This window comes from Gastrolobium bilobum, unplaced genomic scaffold (assembly GCF_033153095.1).
Source record: "Gastrolobium bilobum isolate Gb01-03AN ecotype WA unplaced genomic scaffold, APGP_CSIRO_Gbil_v1 utg49266, whole genome shotgun sequence".
NCBI classification, from domain to species: Eukaryota; Viridiplantae; Streptophyta; class Magnoliopsida; order Fabales; family Fabaceae; genus Gastrolobium; species Gastrolobium bilobum.
This window is the reverse complement of record NW_026895527.1, coordinates 143,980-164,776: the sequence shown is the minus strand read 5'-3', so window position 1 is coordinate 164,776 and position 20,797 is coordinate 143,980. Positions and strand designations below refer to the sequence as shown.

The 20,797-nt window shown below is 35.0% G+C and overlaps 1 protein-coding gene, 1 non-coding gene and 1 pseudogene across 2 annotated transcripts; 2 read left to right on the top strand and 1 right to left on the bottom strand.

The window, feature by feature from the left end:
• Nucleotides 1-3,035: 3,035 nt before the first annotated feature.
• Nucleotides 3,036-3,140, top strand: LOC133315437 (small nucleolar RNA R71). Its single transcript, XR_009752071.1, has one exon. It is a non-coding gene; the product is annotated as a small nucleolar RNA R71 (small nucleolar RNA).
• A 2,556-nt stretch (nt 3,141-5,696) lies between these two features.
• On the bottom strand, nt 5,697-6,568 carry LOC133315373 (vacuolar protein sorting-associated protein 9A-like). The gene is made up of 2 exons (XM_061516979.1): nt 6,414-6,568; nt 5,697-5,869 (listed from the first exon to the last, which is right to left on the bottom strand). The coding sequence occupies exons 1-2, from the start codon at nt 6,564-6,566 to the stop codon at nt 5,705-5,707; spliced, it is 318 nt and encodes a 105-aa protein (XP_061372963.1). The 5' UTR covers nt 6,567-6,568; the 3' UTR covers nt 5,697-5,704.
• Nucleotides 6,569-13,493: 6,925 nt separating this feature from the next.
• Nucleotides 13,494-17,675, top strand: LOC133315396 (PHD finger protein At1g33420-like; annotated as a pseudogene).
• The last annotated feature ends 3,122 nt before the right edge of the window (nt 17,676-20,797 follow it).

The following is a 20,797-nucleotide window of genomic DNA, read 5'->3' as shown; positions in this document are numbered from 1 at the left end:
GAATGATGGGTGCGGACACCAGCCTCAACTTGAGCTCCAGGAAGGCTGTCAAACATTTTTCATCAAAATTGAACTTCCTGTCTTGCTCCAGAAGTTCACAAAGTGGTTTGGCGATTTTGGAGAAGTCTTTAATGAAACGTCTGTAGAACCCAGCATGTCCCAAGAAGCTTCTGATCCCTTTTACGGTGGTAGGGGGAGGTAGCTTCTCAATTGCTTCCACCTTAGCCTTGTCCACCTCGAGGCCCTTGCTTGAGATTTTGTATCCTAGCACAATGCCTTCTCTTACCATGAAGTGGCATTTTTCCCAATTCAGCACCAAATTGCTCTTGACACATCTTTTCAATACCTATTCAAGGTTATTAAGGCAAGTAGGGAAAGAGCAACCAATGACAGAAAAATCATCCATGAAAATTTCTACTGCTTCTCCTACCAAATCAGTAAACAAAGCAAACATGCATCTCTGAAAAGTTGTAGGGGCATTACATAGCCCAAAAGGCATTCTTCTGAATGCAAACGTCCCAAAGGGGCACGTAAAAGTGTTTTTGTGCTGGTCTTCAGGAGCAACTGGGATTTGGTTGTATCCCGAATACCCATCTAAGAAGCAAAACAATTCTTTCCCAGCTAGATGATCCAGCATTTGGTCAATAAAAGGAAGGGGAAAATGATCCTTTCGGGTAGCATTATTTAATTTCCTGTAGTCTTGACAAATCCTCCACCCAGTTATTTTTTTGGTGGCTATTAACTCTTGTTTGTCATTTTCAACTACAGTAATGCCACCCTTTTTTGGAACGCATTGCACAGGAGCAACCCATTTACTATCTGAGATGGGATAGATTATACCTGCATCAAGACATTTGATGATTTCTTTTCTTACCACCTCCTTCATATTGGGATTCAGCCTCCTTTGATTCTCCACAGATGAGCTGTCAGGGTCTTGGAGCAAAATCTTGTGCATGCAAATTGTTGGGCTAATTCCTTTTATGTCAGCCATGGTCCAGCCGATTGCTCCTTTGTAATCTTTGAGCTTTTGTGTGAGTTGAAGTTCCTATTCATGGGTTAGCAAAGAAGAAATAATCACAGGAAGAGTGTTGTCTTTACCCAAATAAGTATATTTCAGGTGTTCAGGTAAGGGTTTTAACTCCAAGGTAGGTGGTTGCTCTACTGAAGGCAATTTCGGTCTTTGCTCCTGCTCTGATCGGTTTAAGGATTCAAAGACCCTTTCTTTCCTTCCCTGGGGTTGGTGGAAACTGATGGATGCAAGGTATTCTTCCAGCTCTTCAAAGTCCTTAATGCCTATCTCTGGCTGCAAATGCTCCTGCTGTTCTTCTCTTATGACCGAGTCAAGGATCGAAATGCTAGAGCATTCCTCAGTGTTATCTTCATCAAACCTTATTGCTTTCATGACATTAAACTTCACTTCTTCTTCGTTTACACTCATAGAAAGTTCACCCTTTCTGACATTTATGATAGCATCACTGGTAGCCAGAAATGGTCTGCCCAGAATTATTGGAACTTCTTGATCTGCTTCAAAATCTAAGATGATGAAGTCAACTGGTAGAATGAACTTGTCTACTTGGACAAGGACATTCTCAATTTTTCCTTCTGGCTTGGCTATAGATCGGTCTGCAAGTTGAAGAGTGACTGTGGTTGGTCTTGCTGCTCCTATGTCAAGCTGCTTGAAGATGGAAGCTGGCATTAGATTTACACTTGAGCCCAGATCACAAAGTGCCCGACCAAGATAGTTCTTCCCAACTGTACACGGGATGGTAAATATACCAGGATCCTTTAGTTTGGGAGGAATTTTAGTCAGGTACTTGCACGATTGTTGAGTAAGGGCTACGGTCTCAAACTCTTCGATCTTTCTTCTTTTTGACAAAATGTCCTTCATAAATTTTGCATATGAAGGCATTTGCTCCAGAGCTTCTACTAGAGGGATATTTATGTGAAGTTGTTTCATCAAGTCAAGAAACTGGCTAAACTGTTTAACCTCGTGTTTCTTTTTCAACCTCTGCGGAAAAGGAGGCTCGATCGGTTCACTCTTTCTCTTGCATGGGGGAACATAAGTTGGAACTGAAACTGGTTCACTGACTTTTGTTGCCCCAAGGTCTGCTACAGGTGTTGCGTCATCCGGTTTGATTTTAGCAGACTCATTGCTTTGGACCTTCTCTTCTGATCCTGTCTGAGCTTCAAGGTGTGAAGGGTCAGTGGCTTCTTCAACTTCCTTTCCTATGGGCTGTTTTGCTGGTTCGCGCTTTCGAGGTCGTGCCACTAAGTCTGGGGGTGGTAAGGTATTTCCATCTCGTAGGCTTATAGCATTACAATGCTCCTGGTTATCTTGAGACGGCTTTTCTGTGTCACTAGGGAGTGTCCCTGGTTGCCTCTGTTTGAGTGCTCCAGCCAGCTGACCAATTTGGGTTTCTAGGTTTCGCATGGCTGCGCTGTTCTGATTCATGTACTCCTTGACAGAAGTCTCAAAGGATTGGGACTTCCCTTCACCCTTATCCCAGTTTTGTTGGTTCTACCTGGGATACGGGGGTCGGTTCTGGTAGTTTCCTCCACTACCTCCGACATTATTCTGATTCCTCCAGCTTCGGTTATTGTTCCCTTGATGGTTGTCATTGCTCCTGTTGTTGTTGTCATACCCTCCTGCATAGCACACAGCAGCTAGATTGTTACAGTCCTCATATTCATGAGGACCTCCACAAGTGGGGCAACTCTGACTTGATTGAGTCAAAAGAAGTTGCTCAGTTGCTTTTTTCTATTCCATGGGCTTCCAATTTTTTATAGTGTTCTGGAGCGAAGCCATTTGTGCAGAAAGAGCATCAGCTGAGCTTAGCTCAAGAACTCCTGCTTTCTTAGGAGCACTGTGTCGTGTGGAAGGTCATGAAATATGTTTTTTTGAAAGTTTTTCCAACAACTGGTAGGTTTCTGGATAAGTAAAATCCAAAAGATCTCCCCCTGCGGCTGCATCAACAGTTGCTTTCAATGGTGGGGTTAAACCATGATAAAACGTGTGAATGATGCCCCAATCAGAAACTCCATGATTCGGGCAGATTCGTATCAACTCTTTAAAGCGTTCCCACGCTTCATACAGACTTTCTCCATCATACATTTGAAAAGAAGCTATATCAGCCCTCACTTGGGCTTGTTTTGCTTGGGGAAAAAATCGGGTAACAAACTATTCCGCCAATTGCTCCCAACTGGTGATGGAGTTTGGGGGCAATGTTCTCCTCCATTCTTTGGCTTTTCCAGCTAAGGAAAATGGAAAAAGCCGCATCCGCATGTTTTCTTCCGAAATACCATGAACTTTGAAATTGTCAACTATCTCAGTGAAATTGTCCAAATGACTGTGAGGGTCTTCCATGGGTAGTCCATGGAACTGACCAGCGTTCATAATCATTTGGAACATTGCAGGTTTTATTTCAAAGTTCGGGATATTCAAAGGAGGGGGAACATAGCCTCGTTCTGGACTATTTCTGAAGGGAGCAGCCATATCATTCAACGATGGCCCTCTTCCTCCATTCGGTCCTTGTTCAGGCTCATGATTATGATTTCCATTGTTATCATTGTTTACAACCTCCTCCATTGTAATGTTTTTCAACCTTTGAACTCTTCTCTATTTCTGAAGGTTCTCTCGGGTTCTGGATCAAAAAGTACTATTTCCAGTCCAAGTTCTGTAGGTTCTGTGCTCATACAAATGGAGGAGGTCTATTAAAGCAAAAAGACTGCGATTAAACAACAAAAAATGTTTCCTTAAAAACGCCCTTTCTTGCCAAATGATCCCCGGCAACGGCGCCAATTGCTTGGTCGAACCGAGAGCTGCTCGGGAATATTTCTTTCAGAGAGCAAGAGTGTAGAGTAGTAATTAGGATTGCCAACAGAGCAATCTACTCTGACTAAGAACAACCCTCTTCAACTATACGCAAGCGTACGTATCAAGCAATATAGGGTATTGTAGCCCCAGATTTATTGTCCTCAGGGAGCAGTTGTGAAGTAAGAAGCGCTAAAGGAAACTTAATTTGTAAAATGGAGCAATAAAAGAAATTATTATTCTCAGCTAAGCTTCACAAAGAGCAATCTCTGGGCAGCTAGTTAAACAATGTTAACCATTCTGAACCAGATGAGAGTAGTGAATGACTTAGCACGGTCATCGAATAAAAAGGCATCAATTGAAGTAACTTTAAGAGCAGTCAACGAAATGAAAGTAAGAGCATCAGCTGGTAAACACAGTTCAGTTATCGTGAAGAAAAAGTTGTGATAGAAGTTGAGTTAAGATTAATTTCAGAAAGAAAAAGATCAAGTAGGTGTTACGGGTTCTATGTTTTCATCCCTTTGGTTAACCCTGCTTGGTAGCATATTTTACAAGTGGATTTTGCTCCTTCCCTTGTTTTGCTATAGGTAAGCAGAGGGTAAGGCCTTACTCTCCACGTTACTCCATAGTACTTGGAGTTATATGCAAGGAAACCATGCTGCCTTCTCAAAAGAGCATGGATTCACATGGCAGTGCTCCCCATTCCAGGTGTTTCTCCCTCCTTTCTTCAGGCTAAACTACCCCAGGATTTTGAGAATGCTCCACACGCCTTTGTCAGTGTTTCATCAACCGAGTGGTCCCGGGATGAAGTTGCCAGCCCAAAGGGTTTCACAAAATCAATAAATTAAACCAATGAGCAACTCAAAATTCATTTATAAAATATGTGTTCCTTACAAAGCTATCCTAAGACAAAAGGGATTACTTCTATGGAACCCTCACCTACTTAGAGGAAGTTAGCTCCTAGTGAGCATTTTTACAAAAAAAAGAAAACAAAGAGACAACGAGTCTTAGGATGGGTGCTGATGATCCCCTTTATGAGGATTGCTTGTTCCTTTTATAGGGTTCTTCATTTGATCTCCATTGTTCCTTTCATCTAGGGTCGTGCTTTGTCTAAATCCTCTCCAATGGTAGCTTTGCTTCTTGCCAACTTGGCCTTAAATGGAAGTGGTCCCCCTTGCTTTTGGCTCCCTTTGTGAGTAGGAGTATCGGATTCAGGGAGGCACCTCCATTCCTTCTGCTGTAACTGACGTGGCGGCTCCCCATAGCTCAGCTTCTTTGCTTTCGTACTGTAGCAGAGGCAGCACCTCCACCTTCTCTGCTGTAGCTGACGTGGCGGCTCCCCATTGCTTCCTTTGACTGCTGTTGTACTATAGCAGACTTCTTTTTCCTTTCTGCGCAACACTCCTTCTTCTCTCTTCATTTTGTGGTTCCTTTTGATGGGCCTTAGGTGTCCTGAACAAAGCAAACTAACCCAATAGTCATATGTGAAAAAGATAATGTTAAATTTGCTCCAGGTCTACCTTAATTCTTACAGTTAACGGCGGTGGAAGGCTGGGATTTTGCCGAATTTTTCCTTCTGCAGTGATTGGCAGCCTTACTTTGCTCTTGGGACTTTGTAGGAAGGGAAAATAGCCTTAACAATGGCTGGAGGTTGAGTTTTCCGGCGATGTGGCTCAAGGCAAGCATTTTAGTATTCTACTCGAGCAGTTCTGGTATTCTTCAGATCTTTTTTGACTTCGAATAATTTTACAAACAAATAAAAAATAATAACAGTGGAAATCAAGCATGCTCAGACATTGCATCATTGAGCAACAAATTGTTGATGACCCAAAACTATGTTTTACAATAACCAGAATGTCTTATTACCAAGGGGGGGCATGCCTTGATGGTGACTTATATGAGCACAGGGAGAAAGTCATCAGCCCCAGCTGGCACATGCTCGGATATTGCAGTGTTGAGCAATAGATTGTTGATGACCCTGCAGCAATTCATAATGCTCAAGAGTTTGTCATGGGGAGCTTTGAAACCATTGATTTTCTGCAATTCTTTCTCTGCAAGCTGCATGGAAAAGGAAAATGGTGTCAACAGTCATCATACTCATCAAGAAATTTCGGTATACTTCCTATAAATAGATCATATTAGTAGAAAAGCCGATGGTCTTTCATCTAAACTTTTTTAAATCCCTTTTTTAAATTTTGAAATTCCTCTATGTCCATTTGTAATTTAGATATGGTGCTTGTTCATATAGTAAACCACCAGTTTCTCCTAACCGGGCTGCAGATCCCCTTAAACCTCATCATATCAATGTTAAAGTTTAATAATATATAAGGCAAGTGAAATAAAGTTTATTTTCCAAGGCCTAGGTGAAAATTTTCTTAGACATTTCTTTTAGTTTTGTGCTATTGTTCACAAGATAAAATTATCCCTGGAAACTCTTTTTTCAGGCTTTAAAATGCCAATAAATTAATAATTTTCTACGTCTTGTATTGATTATTCAATGAGTAAGACAAAGCCTATCCAATGTAATAACACGCTAGAAATACAACACATGCCATCGGAAAGGAACAGTTAAAATATAATCAAGCATCCTGATGAGGCATACCAGCCATGAAGCTTCATTATGAAGAATTGCTGGTATATCCAAATGTTCAGGCTTCAGAAAGGTTTGGAGCAAGCATATTTTCTCTGAGATTTCATGGTCAATCTTTGCATCCTCAGGAGAAGCAGAGAATGTCCGGGAGAACAATTTAGCCATTATATATTGGGTATTATAGTTCTCTAAACCCTGCAGATAATACATGGTAGTTAGATAAATATGCCAAATCAAAGGAATAAACTATTTCCTTATCAAACCCACTATTGAAAACTAATGAATCCCTATCCTTCTCATAAAGCTAGCATACGTTGATATAAACAAACATATTAATTTAGACCACTTAAAATCCTTAAAATTTCCTAACTAATTTAATTATATCATCTAACTAAAGTTTATACCAAGTTTTTGCCTAATTGCAAATTGATCCCTAAACTTTCACAAAATTAAACTTTAACCACTAAACCTATCAAATATTAATTTAAGGGTCCTAGTTGACTTGCTTGACATGAATGACGTTCCCATAATTTTTATCATGTTAATCGGATGATTAACAGATCAAATATTACTTCAGAAACCAACTTATCTTAAAACTTACATATCTTGACTATATAATTCTTTAATTTCCTAAACTTATGTTATCATATTCATAATTATCATACTTAATCAAATCTTAGGGGCATGTGTTGTCATACATATGCACACGCACACACACATACACATATATAATATATTTGTTTAAATATATCATATAAGCATTTGTTTCACAGTAAAAAAATATTTTATTTTATTTTATTTAAATTAAATTTATTAGATGATACGCATTTCAATCTCGTGTTCTTATATTTTTATTGTAAAAATAAATTTAAATCAAACATTATTTTATTTATTTATTTTGTTTGATATTGTTATAATATTTTTAAAATTTAAAATAAATAATTTATTTAACTAACACGTCTTTAATTTATCTTCAATAATATTGTTAATTTTAAATATTTTGTTTATATACACAAATAAATTTAAGATGATTTTTAAAATAATTTCAAAATAAATAATTTAAGTATTTTTTAAATTTAATCATTAGTAAATATTTTTTTTAAAATTTATTTGATAATAGCATAAATATATAAAATAAAATTTAAAAAAAATAATAGCATAAGTGATATTTTTTTATTACCACGATGGGGTGTAAGCTATGATGCACCGATACCGACACGGGACACGACACGATACGCCGACACGTTAATTCTAAAAAATGTCATATTTCGACACGTGGGGATACGTTTTGATATTAAATAAATGTTTTAATATATCATATAATTTATATTTAATACATATAGCAGTCTGTAATAAGTCATATAACCAATCAAATATTCAAATTTCATAACATAAATATAAACAAAAATAATTTTTCGTACTTTGTTAATTTTTTATATCAAATTTCATAACAAAAATAAATTGATTTATAAATTATTTTTTTTATATTTAGTTAATAAAATAAAATTAAGACTAAAAAAAATGTGTCAGAACGTTGACTGTGTGTCGAAAAATGTTGACTGCCCGTCAGAAAAACGTGTCGAAACGTGTTTGAGAGTTGATTGTGTGTCCCAAAATGTTGACCGCGTATCGGACGCTTGTCGAAGCGTGTCGGTGTCTGACACGCAAATTTTTTAAAAAAATGTGTCTGTGCTTCTGAGGGTGTAAGTGAATATTTGAAATTACAAGGAGTTAAATGATAAACTTATTTAATCACAATGCGTATGAATAATAAGTTTGAGACCATAGGGGGTTAAGTGATACACCATTAAACTACAAGAGGTGAAAATAATGTTTTCCCTAAATATAACTGCCGATTGTTTTAATTATGATTGTATAAAATGATATTACATTATTTAATGATCTTTAATTACAATGGTAGCCCTACACTCATGTGACAACACATTAAAACAATAATTAAAAAAGAAAAAAAACTGAACCGCTATTGGAACCTTATATATATGGGAAAAGTGTGTATCATTTTAAAGGATGTAAAGTTGTGTCATTTTAAGTGAGAGAAAGAGATAGATAAAGGAGGAGAGAGAGTAGACAAAAAATAATAAAGGTGTGAGTCCCACCTCTTTGTGAGAGTGAAAGGATATAAGTTATGTTATTTAAAAGGACAAATATTTTTCCCTATATATATTGGAAACAAACACACATAACACTAAAGCCACTTTTCTCTTGCATCAAATCCTCGTTCTTTTTCTTTGGCAAAGATATGTCTCCCATATTGAACACAAACTTTGAAAGGGGGAGAAGAAACAGGGGTTTCGGTGGGGTTACAATTGGGAACAAAAAGATGATAAGGGATTAGATTAATACATCATTCCCTTATCCCACCCCCAAGACATGATAGATTTATATATCTTTTTAGGGCCTGTTTGGAGCACCTGATAAAGAAGATACGATAGGATAACTTATCATATCCTACTTTTATCTCTTGTTTGGTGGGTCAATAAGATATGATTAGCTTATCCTATTGTCTAATTTTATCCTATCCAATACATGATTTCTTATCCTATGGGGAAAGTAGGGTTAGGATTCAATAGGATATGATACCAATATTGGATACTCAATATTTCCCTACGCAACCCAATATATCCCCACGTTACCCAATATATTTGTATTTATTGCATTATATTTTCTCTTTCTTTCTTTTTTTCTCCTTCTACATAATCTTATCAGATTGCTAATCAGATGCTCATCAAACACAGGACATGATATCGGCTTATCAGCCCCATATCATATCCTACCCTTATCAGCCTTATATCGTATCCTACCCTTATCCTATCCTATCCACCAAACGAGCCCTTAATGTATTAAGAGGAAAGAGGTTATAGTTACTACCTCTTATTTTCTTACTACCTGTTACTACTTAATCGTAACCGTTGATTTCCGTCAATCAAACGGTTATAATTTGTTGGGTCATACTTATTAATTAATTATTAATTTCTAATAAATTATAATCGTTAGATTGACGAAAATCAACGGTTACGATTTAGTAGTAACAAGTAGTAAAAAAAAGAGGTAGTAACTATAACCTTCCCCTATTAAGAGATCCTGATGTACAAGTTGATACTATACAATGGTCACACCAAATAACTGAAAATTTTATAATGTATAGTATAAGCTTATACTATCAGGCCTTATATATTACACCAAACATACCCTAAAAAAAGTAATTAAAAAAATAAAGAAGAAAAACATTTCTCAAGCAGCTTGAGATAAGTTTATCTCCGGCTACCCCAAAACTACGTTGTTTTATTTATATATTTTCTTATATTAATTGATTCACCTTTGAATGGTTATGATTCTCTTTTTCTCTCTCTCTTCCTTTATCACCATTGATCCATCTTTGTACGGTTATGGTTTAGTAGCCAGAGATAAGATTATCTCAAGCAGCTTGAGAAACGATAAGCATATATATGGTAAAAATGTTTGTCCTTTTAAAAGATATATAATCGTGTCATTTTAAGTGAGAGAAATACACAACCTAGTATTTTTTTATTTAAAATTTAAATTTTTTAAAAAAAATCACTCACTTTCTTTTTCATGATTTCCATTACATTGCTTGTGTCTTTCTCTCACTTAAAATAACACAACTCTATATCAATGACATTGAATCGCAATACGTATCATGTATCGTTTGACCGATTTTTTTAATCGTGAATCGTATCGAATAGTAAGATACAGAAATATAATAAAATAATTTAAAAATATATAATATAATTATTATAATATAAATCCAAATTCCAAAAAGAATCCAATAGACAATAAGCAAAATACACAAGTAATTAAAGTGCAAACCAATTAACTACAAAAAAAAAAAAGCAAATCAATTATTCTCATAATCATCAATTAAGACTAATATTATCGCTAGTATCACTATCAGTAGGGGAGAAACTGGACCGGCCCGGCCTACAGGGGTCTGTGGCTCGGCCTACGTCAGGCCAGACCTGACCTAGTATATTTCGTAAAATAGGTCGTACTTGGGCCTTGAAAAAGCTTGTGTAATAAAAAGGCCGTAGGCCTACTTTCACAAGGTCTGGCCTATAAGCCTACAGGCCGGCTTATGCAGTACTTTTTATTTTAAATAAAATAAAATAGAATAAGTATTCCTTAAAGAAAAAATAAAAATTATGAATTAATCAATTGCAATTATTTAAAACTTAATTATATTCGATTATATTTTAATAGAAATCTGACTTTATTTTTTATGTAGAATGAACCAACATCTCAGCATGTTAGATTGTGTATATGAATATATGGCAAAAAAATTTAATTATTATATTTTAATTAAATAATTACACATTTATTATTATTTGAGAAATAATTACAGATGTATTGTACACTGTGACGTCTTTTTTGGGCGTCACATGTGACGCCCACATTCAAGCGTCACACCTTAAGGAGAGACGTCTCAATGAGGCGTCACATCTGACGCCCAAAAGAGGGCGTCACATGTTCTTATTACCCAGCTTTTATTGCGATTCAAATAGTTATTCATCACCTATAGAAATGCATGAACCGTCCAGGAACCTCGGCATTTGTGATAAAGGTAGCAAGTAGCAAGAATCCACTCAAATCCAGGAACCAAAAATAATAATCTCACCGTCCATCACCTCGGCATTTGTGATAAATACTTCCTTATCCACTATTAGTTTATAAAACTGTGTTTATAATCCTTATACAGGGATTAAATTTTATTATTTTATAATAGAAATTAAGAATATCCTGCACTCCTTCATGAAAGTTTTTTCTAATTATTATTTTAAATATATACATTGTTTTCGTAATTTGGACACGGAAGTTATGTTGCATTGATATTGATATAATAGACACTCTGATACATTAAATAATGTTTTGACACGTTTCTATTAAGATTTTGACATGTTTTGATATTAAATAATATTTTTAATTTATGGAATATATATTATATTTAGAGTAAAGTCTCTTTTGAGTCCCTAACAAAAAGTACGGTTTCCACTTTTGTTCTTTACAAAAAAAGTCCATATTAATCTTTTTTTAGAGATTAAATTGGATCTTCGTTGAATTCTTAAGTGATTATATTTTCAAAGAACTGAAATTGTAGATGGGCCAAAAGTTGATTTTTTATTTTAAATTTTTGTAAGGAACTAAAGTGGGAATTGAATTTTTTGTTAGGGATCCAAAATGAACTGAGATCTTTTTTTTCATAATATTTAATGCTTTTTAATAAATTAATTACGTATTTATTAAAATTTTGAAAAGAATTAGACAGTGTGAGCATTGAGCCAATAGTGTGAGCAAGTAGCAACCAATACACATAAATATATAGACTTATTGAATTATTTTATCCATATGTATATATTATTTTAGAATTCAGGGAGAGATATAACTTCGGCATAAAGAAATGAGAGAAAAGAGGAGATAAAAAAAAAACTAGAGAGAAAGAAATCATGCAATTAATTTTTTTTTATAGATATATAGAATTTTTAATTTTTTTTGGTAAAAGATATATAGAACTTTTTTTTTGGTAAGCAAGATATATAGAACTTTATTAATACATAGAGGGATCGCTAAAGTGTAAATAAATAAATAATTACTTCATCTATTTTTAAATCATAAGTTATTAAGATCACCAACAATATTCAAGTATTTTCTGGAGTCCCAATCACAAAATAAACTGCGCTTGCGATTTAAATTTTGTCTTTCAACGTAGGAGAAGTCGAGACCCATAATATATTTAAACAATACTTTCTTTTCATTTTTTTATTGATTTTAAATTGTTCATTATAAGTATATACTTTTGCTTGATTATAATAAATTATATATTTTAGTTTGTTTTTTTTTTGTAACTCTTTAAATAACAAATTACAAAAACATAACTGTCGAAAACACAGAAAAAATAATTAAACAAAAATAATAAAATTATCACAAATGCCGAGGAGATGGACGGTGAGATTATTATTTTTGGTTCCTGGATTTGAGTGGATTCTTGCTATTTGTTACCTTTATCACAAATGCCGAGGTTCCTGAACGGTTCATACATTTCTATAGGCGATGAATTTTGAATCGTAATAAAAGTTGGGTAATAAGAAAATGGGACCCCTTATGACGCCCCATCGAGCGTCTCTCCTTAAGGTGTGACGTTTGAACGTGGGCGTCACAGTGTGCAATACATCTGTAATTATTTTTCAAATAGTAATAAATGCGTAATTATTTAATTAAAATACAATAATTAAATTTTTTTGCCATGAATATATTAAAAGATTTTTGCGAGATGTTATACTTACTACAAACATCATGATATGTTTGTTGAATTCATGTAGTTATTTTAATTTACATAGTATAGATTTATTTGTTGGATATAATGAAATATATGTTATTTAGTTTGAGAATTTTACTTTTGAAAGTGACTTAAATGCAGATTGTTTGAGTTTTGTTGTAATTCATGATTCTGTTTGGAGGTTGAAATTATGATTTTTGGATTAGCAACATAATTTGAATATTTTGTAAAGTTGATTCATAGTTCTGCTTGAAAGTTAAAATTAACAGGCAAATGGGCTAGGCCAGACCATTTGTTTTTTTATAAACGGGTCAAGTCAAACTAACAGTTAGACTTGTACTAGGCTTGGGCTAGGCCAAATTCAATTTTTTTGACAAAGACTTGGACTTTTCGAGGCAAAGCTTGGCCCTGCGCAGCCCACTTTCACCCCTAACTATCAGTACACATAATTAATCCATTATCTTCTTCTAAAATTTAAATCACAAATAAAATCTTATTTCTTTTTTATATTAAAAATTATATTTTTTGATTTAATTTTTGTAATTATCGTATCGTAAGATATATATTATCATATATATCTTATGAATCATATTATATAATATAAGGAAAATTATTCTCTCATGTCATAGAAGAGAATTATTTTATGTGATAAATACATCGACAAACGTGCTTTTTATTTATTTATTATTTATTTTTTAACACATGATGGGACCCACCATGTGTTGGATCTATGACATGAAAGAAGTATCTCCTACAATATGAGATTAAATGCTCCCATAATATAATATCATATCATAGAATCTTATCGTATCATATGTTTATCCATTAAAATAACAAAAACTAATTCCAATATATATTTTGAAAAAAATAAACACACAGACCTTAAAGAAGCTTTTGTCTTACTTCAAAAATCCTTATTCTTCTCCTTTGCTTCTCTCTTTCGAACACAAAATCAGAACCCTCTCGTTCGATTGTACTTCGTGTTGGTTCTTACACTATGGCTGTGAACGAGAGACCCTTGAAGAGGACGAAGAGGATCGTCGCCACCAATCCCTACGATTTTGTTACCTTTCCGGCCGCCGTTGATGATGAAGTTTCTGCCGCCGGCGAACCGTTTCGGAGAAGTGTTCACTGCTTCCTCTCTAACCACGCGCGCCTCACCTTCCCTCCCTCGTTGTTTCCCTTCCTGGTGACGTGGCAGATCTTGGCCGGATCTGTCGCCGGCGATGGTCGCCTTAGACATCGTTGAGGAAGACGTAACTCGGTCTCGGAACTCGATCTACTGCGACCAGTGCCGAGTCATTGGTGAGTGGACTCACTGAGTGGGTAGCAACACAAATCAAAAAAAAAAAAATAAACAAATAAAGAGAAATCATACTTTTGCCAGAATAAAAATTATTTTATATAGTCTATATATAACTAGTACTCATCCTGAAAAATTGTCAGTCAACCTAAAGAAAAACAAAATTTAATATTATAATTATATATTTTTTGAACTAATAATATTTTTTTTTCAACTAAAAAAGGACCATAAATAAAACACGATCTTAAAATTAGGAGCCTTTGGCTCGGCTCGTGAAGGCCTGAGCTTATATGTCTAAAATTGGTTGTTGGCACATGCTTGGATTTTTATAAAAGCTCGTTTAATAAAAAAGGTCTCAGACTCCAATTTAAAAGCTCGGCCTTAAAGCCTCTCAGGCTGGCCTAGTATATTATTTTTTATTTATATTTTATATTTTTTATACTACTTGTAATAGCCATCTCTTTCTCCTCAATCCATTTCACCCTATTTTATTGGTTAAACAAACATTTTGAATGATTTTGTTCTATATTATGTTTTTTGGATATAAATTGAATTTATGAATATTTATGGAATTACTAGGGTTGTTGATTGTGTATTCTGTTTGGATAAACTTTTGTTATTTTATTTTTTTTTAAACAGGATAACAGACTAAACAAGGTTTTTATTTTTTTGTAAATAAGTCAGGCCACAGGCCGATAGTTATATTTATAACAGGTAACAGGCTTGGTCAGGCTGACACATTTAAACACAGACTTAGCCTTTTAAGACCAAAGCTCAGCTCGGCTCGTTAACATCCCTAATTGGGACAAAAAATTACCGAGCTTAGCGATATGATGATTTGATTAGAGAAATTTTTTTTAAAAATATTTAAATCTAAAATTTAGTTCTTGAAAAATATAACATTGTATATTGATCCATTATTAGGTTTTGAAAGACAAAGAGGCGAAGGATCAAGTGATTAGGGGATTGAGTAAGTTGTATTAAGTTATCTATTTAATTTCCACATTAAAAAAAAAAGACAAAGGCCTGAAATCTTGATTTTCTTAGCGAAAATAGTTTTTGATTATTATTATTTTCATTAAATTCACATTAAAATTAAAAGAATTAAACAATTTAGATTACGTTTCCTTAAATTGAACAAGGTTATACTTACAACCTTTTTTTCTTACAACCTCTTACAATCATATCTTATCACCGTTAATTTTCGCCCATCAACGGTTATCATTTTAACAAATTAAACTCATTAATTAATTATTAATTCACAATAAATGATAACCGTTGATTGATGGAAATCAACGGTGATAAGATATGGTTGTAAGTATAACCTTCCTCGTAATAATTTATCAGGAAAGTTAAATTATTTTTATTTGAGCAATTAAAAACAGAGATAAAGGATGTGAAGGAAAGGGGGGATAAATGAAACATTTGATAAGCTAAGCTTTCATTTCATGCGATGTTTGGTGGAAAAGATTTTTCTAACGTTTGACTATTTTGTTGGATTTAATAAAATAAAAAAGGGTGGAGTGGGAATCCTGTGTGCCGAAAGCGATACCATTTTATAATAAGGGTTGATTCAACTAATGCCATTGAACCTTATCAACGACCTTGTTCAAGATGTTCAAATCTTGTTCAATTATCTGAACAAAGGTGTGTTTCAATTCAACAATTTTTTATTTTATTTTATTTTGTTTTGTTTTTTTCCACCTTTTTTATTTTTGAATGCATAAATATTTAGTTTTGGTTTAATTGAAATCTTGGCAGGTGTAAATATGCAATTACTGCTGATGAAATAGCGGATTTGGTGTATCTTCAAATTGAGGATAACACTCATCTTCTACATGGTGTTGTTCATTCCAATGGTTATGGTCATCTGCTTACACTTAATGGAAGAGAAGGTGGTTCAAAGCTTCTATCTGGATCAGATATTCTGGGTTTCTGGGACAGGCTTTGTGCTGCACTTTCTATTAGGTATGAATCCTTCAAAATTCTCACACTTTTTGCACCCCAAAAAAGGAAAAAAAGAAGAAAAGCTCTTTACAAATTTTGATTGCATTTTAGTGAATAGTATGTTTGCTATCTTTGAACAGGAAGGTTAGTCTGATGGATTTATCTAAGAAATATGGGCTGGAATATCGATTGCTTCATGCAATCACCAAAGGGCACTCATGGTATGGCAATTGGGGTTATAAATTTGGTACTGGAAGCTATGCTCTTACTTAAGATGTTTACCAAAAAGCAGTGAATACCTTATCATGCATGCCCTTGTCCTCTTTCATGTTCCGGGGTCGAGGGCCTCAAAACCACCTGCATCGTGTGATCTCTCTTTACCAATCTTTGGCAGATACTAAACTTTTAACAATTAAAGATCTCTTCTCATTTTTGTTGACATTGATTCGCGAATTCCGCAAGCCCCTGATGACAGAAACATCTGAACAGCATGAATGCACCAGCATTTCTAATGTATCGTGTGCTTGGACTAGTCGTGAGGTTGAAGATTTGCAACAAGCTTTCATCAAGGTGTTGCTTGCATCAGGTGCCTATAGTGAGGACAAATGGGTTAGCCAGCGTGCTCTTAAGGGTGCAATGTTTAAAGGGGTTGCATCTCCTAAGCTTCTAAATTATAGTCTCAAGCACTTAGGAGGGAAATTAGCTGCCAATGGCAAGGTAATTCGTTCACAATGCAATCCAATTTCTAGTGCCGTGGAGATCAGGTAAGAGTGGAAATATACTTATATTTTGCCTTTTGTGAATTGCTTCTATGAAAACATAATATAATTCTGTTTCTCATTCATCCTTAACAACCAGGCTTGAACCATTGAGTATTGTGCAAAATGGATTTGGTACAAATTCAAGCTATCCATCTGAAGAGCAAGTGCTATCTGATCTGAGATTTTTATTTGATTCAATTATGAACCCTGATAAAATGGTTAGCAACAGACCTCGGATTATGAAGAAACGAGTTGCGGATTCAACAAGAATGATCCTAGACTGTAAGCAGTTTATGAAGGATTACAAGCCTGAAAAAGTGGCAGTGGAATAGCTTTCAGTCATTAGGTTGTGGTGCAATGTGGAGCTTTCTGATCAGCCTAAAGATGATCCATCCCCACCTCCAGAGCTAATCATTTTGCCTTTGAATGCTACTATTGCTAACCTCAAGAGTGAAGCCACTAGCGCTTTTCAAGAAGTATATGTAATGTATAAGAGATTTCAAGTAAAGAAACTCCTAGGATATGGATCAGTCAGTGATTCTTTAACCTTGAAAATCCTGCTTGGAACAAGTGGGTCTGTCCAAATTCAAGGTAAATGCTTGGCCAAATATGGGCTAAATCGATTCCGAATGGAAAGAGGAAAAGAGACATGGAAAGTTGATTGCTCTTGTGGGACTAAGGATGATGATGGAGAAAGAATGTTAGCATGTGATACCTGTGATGTTTGGCAGCATACTTGATGTGCTGGAATTTATAACTCTGACGTTATTCCTTCAGAGTTTGTGTGTTTGAAATGCCTCAACTCGTACCGGAAGGAAGCCAAAAAATTGCCAGACACTGATGTGGAAGCTAACAAGGCTTGTAAATTCAACACAACCTGCAGAGGTCAAGTGGCTGCAACTGATAATCTTGCAGTTGCCTATAACATGACTGTAAATTTTAGTGTACGTTGATTGTATAGCTTGTATAGCTCTTAGTTGTTTTTGGCTAGGTTTTTTCATTATACCAAGAGGGTCAGGTGGTTGTCGAGTGTTTGCGAGCCTCTGATTTTTGAGAGTTCAAGCTCTTTCACCTGTTTTGTTTATTATTAAAAGGGCCTTTCTCTACCATTTTATGTTTCTTGTTTTTGCTTTTGGAAGTTATACAATACAAATCTCAATGAGATAACGGTAGCTTATTTGAAGTATTTCAATTAAGTCCTCAAAAGAAAATTCAAGACAGGTTTGGTAACTGGAATAGGCTTATGAGATGATTCAGCAACCTTTCGTGTGCCAATTTGCAATGTCAATTTTTCCAGTAGTTACCTACCTATTCACCATGTACTAAGGCTTTGTTTGGGAGTTTGGAGGAGAGGGGAGGGGAAGGAAAGGAAAGGCATTCAAGGGGAAGGGAAGAAAAATGAAAGATATTTCTTCCCCTTATTTTGGAGTTAAAAAAATGGTAAGAGAAAAAAATTGAAGGTTAAAGAGATAATTTTACCATTTTAACCTTTTTTTTAAATTAATATTTTTTTTGTCTTTTGTACAATTCTAATAGCTTTTAGATTTAATTAGGGAAAGTCAATTGTGTTTATAAATTAATAAACAAAAACTAAAACGTGAAAATCTAAAAACAAAAAAAACACACTCACTTATTACTTTTGGGTTGGACTAAAATGAAAACTAAAAAAAGAAAAAAGAAATATGTACTAAAAAAAGGAAAGAAAGAAAATCCTAATTCATAAACACAGAGAATGAGAAGGTGGAATCGTGAAGCAAAATGGGAATAGCTTGCAACGGTAGCGTGAATGGCGCAATAGAGAATGAGACAATGCAACACAACATGGTCGTTTTTGTGATCACTCGCGCGCGCGTCGATTTTGGATATGAATGGTTTATGGTGCTCGACACCATGGGTCTGGTATGGTGGTCAGATAGGCGGCACTGACGACATGGTGGAGCTCGCGGTGGTCGGCGGCTTGCGGTGATGGTGGCGGTCATGTAGGTTTGGTTCATGGTGGTTGGAGTGCACATTTGGAATCGCTAAATAAGTAATTTCTAATATTCTCTACCTCAAACCCCCCCAAAATGGGGAAACTTAAATTTTAAGAACAAGAAGGGTTTTGGAGAGTTTTATGAAAATCCCCAATTCTTTCCCCTCAATTTTTTAAACTCACAAACAAGATAAGAGATTAATAAAACCCTCTTATTCCTTTCCTTTTCCTCCTAAAACTAACTCACAAACAAGCTCTATGTGGACAATCCCTTCCATCTATCTATTTTCCTCTCAATCCAGTTGCTAAAATACGTATCTCTACTTGTATACCACCCTTTTGACAGATCCAACTTTGAATGCAAGGAAATAATAGGGATTGCATTTCAGGTTGACACAACACGAATATGAATACACACAACACAAATAAGACAAATTTGAAATTGTGTTAAAATTTTCAACATGAATACAAATCACTTATTTTGCAGGTTGACACTATAAGACACGAATAACCTGCAAACTCAGTCGCTTATTATGCAGACTGATACCAAGCGACATGAATAACTTGTTAACCCTAAACTATTTTGCTTATTATGTGGATTGATACGACGCGACACGAATAACCTGTTTAGGACATGACACGACACAAATATCCTCTACAAAGATTGACGTAAGTCAATTTCAAGTTCTCCGGTTGACATTCGACATGATATGAATGAATTTTTTCTAGTTAGTTTTTGCCAACACAAACCCTTACACGAATTTGAAAAAGGGTTGACCAGATCATGAATTTTTTGTATCGTGTTAAAAATTTCCACCATTAGGAAATATTAAATTATTGTGAGATGTAAGATAAAAGGTTTTCTGATTTGATACTATTTGACTTACATATAAAGGGTATATTTATACAAGAGTAAATGAGAAAAAAGGAAACAAATTCAAATCCCTATTAAAAGAAAAAATAAATCTCTAATTAATAGGCTATAAATCAGGGATATAATTGCATTCCAAATAAAAACAGAAAGATTCTAATCCTGATTTTCTACACTCCCTGTCAAGTTGGGAGGTGAATGTTGATCATTCCCAACTTGCCAATCAGGTCTTCAAAGGCTAGCCGGTGTAGGCCCTTAGTGAGGATATCTGCAATATGCTCTTTGGTTGGAATATACATCATACATACACTTCCATAATCTATTTTTTCTTTGATAAAGTGGTGATCAACCTCCACATGTATTGTTCTGTCATGGTGAACTGGATTTTGAGCAATACTAACAGCAGCATTATTATCACAATACACTCTGACAGATAGGGAAAAAGAGATCTCCAATTCCTCAAGGAGTGTTCTTAACCAAATTCTTTCACAAATACCATGGGCTAGAGCCCAAAATTCTACTTCTGCACTGCTTCAGGCATCAACTGTTTGTTTCTTACTTCTCCAGGTCACAAGATTTCCCCAGATATAGGTGCAATATCCTGAAGTGGATCTTCGATCCAATGCAGAGCCAACCCAATCTGCATATGTATATATTTCAATCATCCTCTTGTGTACCTTTTTAAAGAACAATCCTCGACCTGGGGTGTTTAGGTACTTCAGAATTCTATAAACTGAACTCAAGTGTTTTTCCTTAGAAGAATGCATGTATTGACTAATCATGCTAACTACAAATGCATTATCATGCCGAGCGTGAGATAAGTAGATCAACTTCCTCACCAATCTCTAATACTGCTCTTTGTTAACTTCTTTCCCATCTCCAATTCCCAATTTAATATTGGGTTGAACTGGAGTCTCTGCTGGCTTGCACCCAAGCATTCCAGTTTCTTGTAATAGATCTAGAATATATTTCTTCTGAGTTAAAGAAATTCCTGCACTACTTTGAGCAACTTCCATGCCCAGGAAATATTTGAGAGATCCAAGATCCTTCAGTTCAAACTGATCAGTTAAACACTTTTTCAAAGAGCTTATCTCTTCACAATCATTACCTGTGACAATTATGTCATCAACATAAACAATGAGAATAGTAATTTTACCACCATTAGAGTGTTTTAAAAATAAAGAGTAATCAGTCTGAGCTTGGAGGAATCATCTTCCCTTAACAGCTTGAGT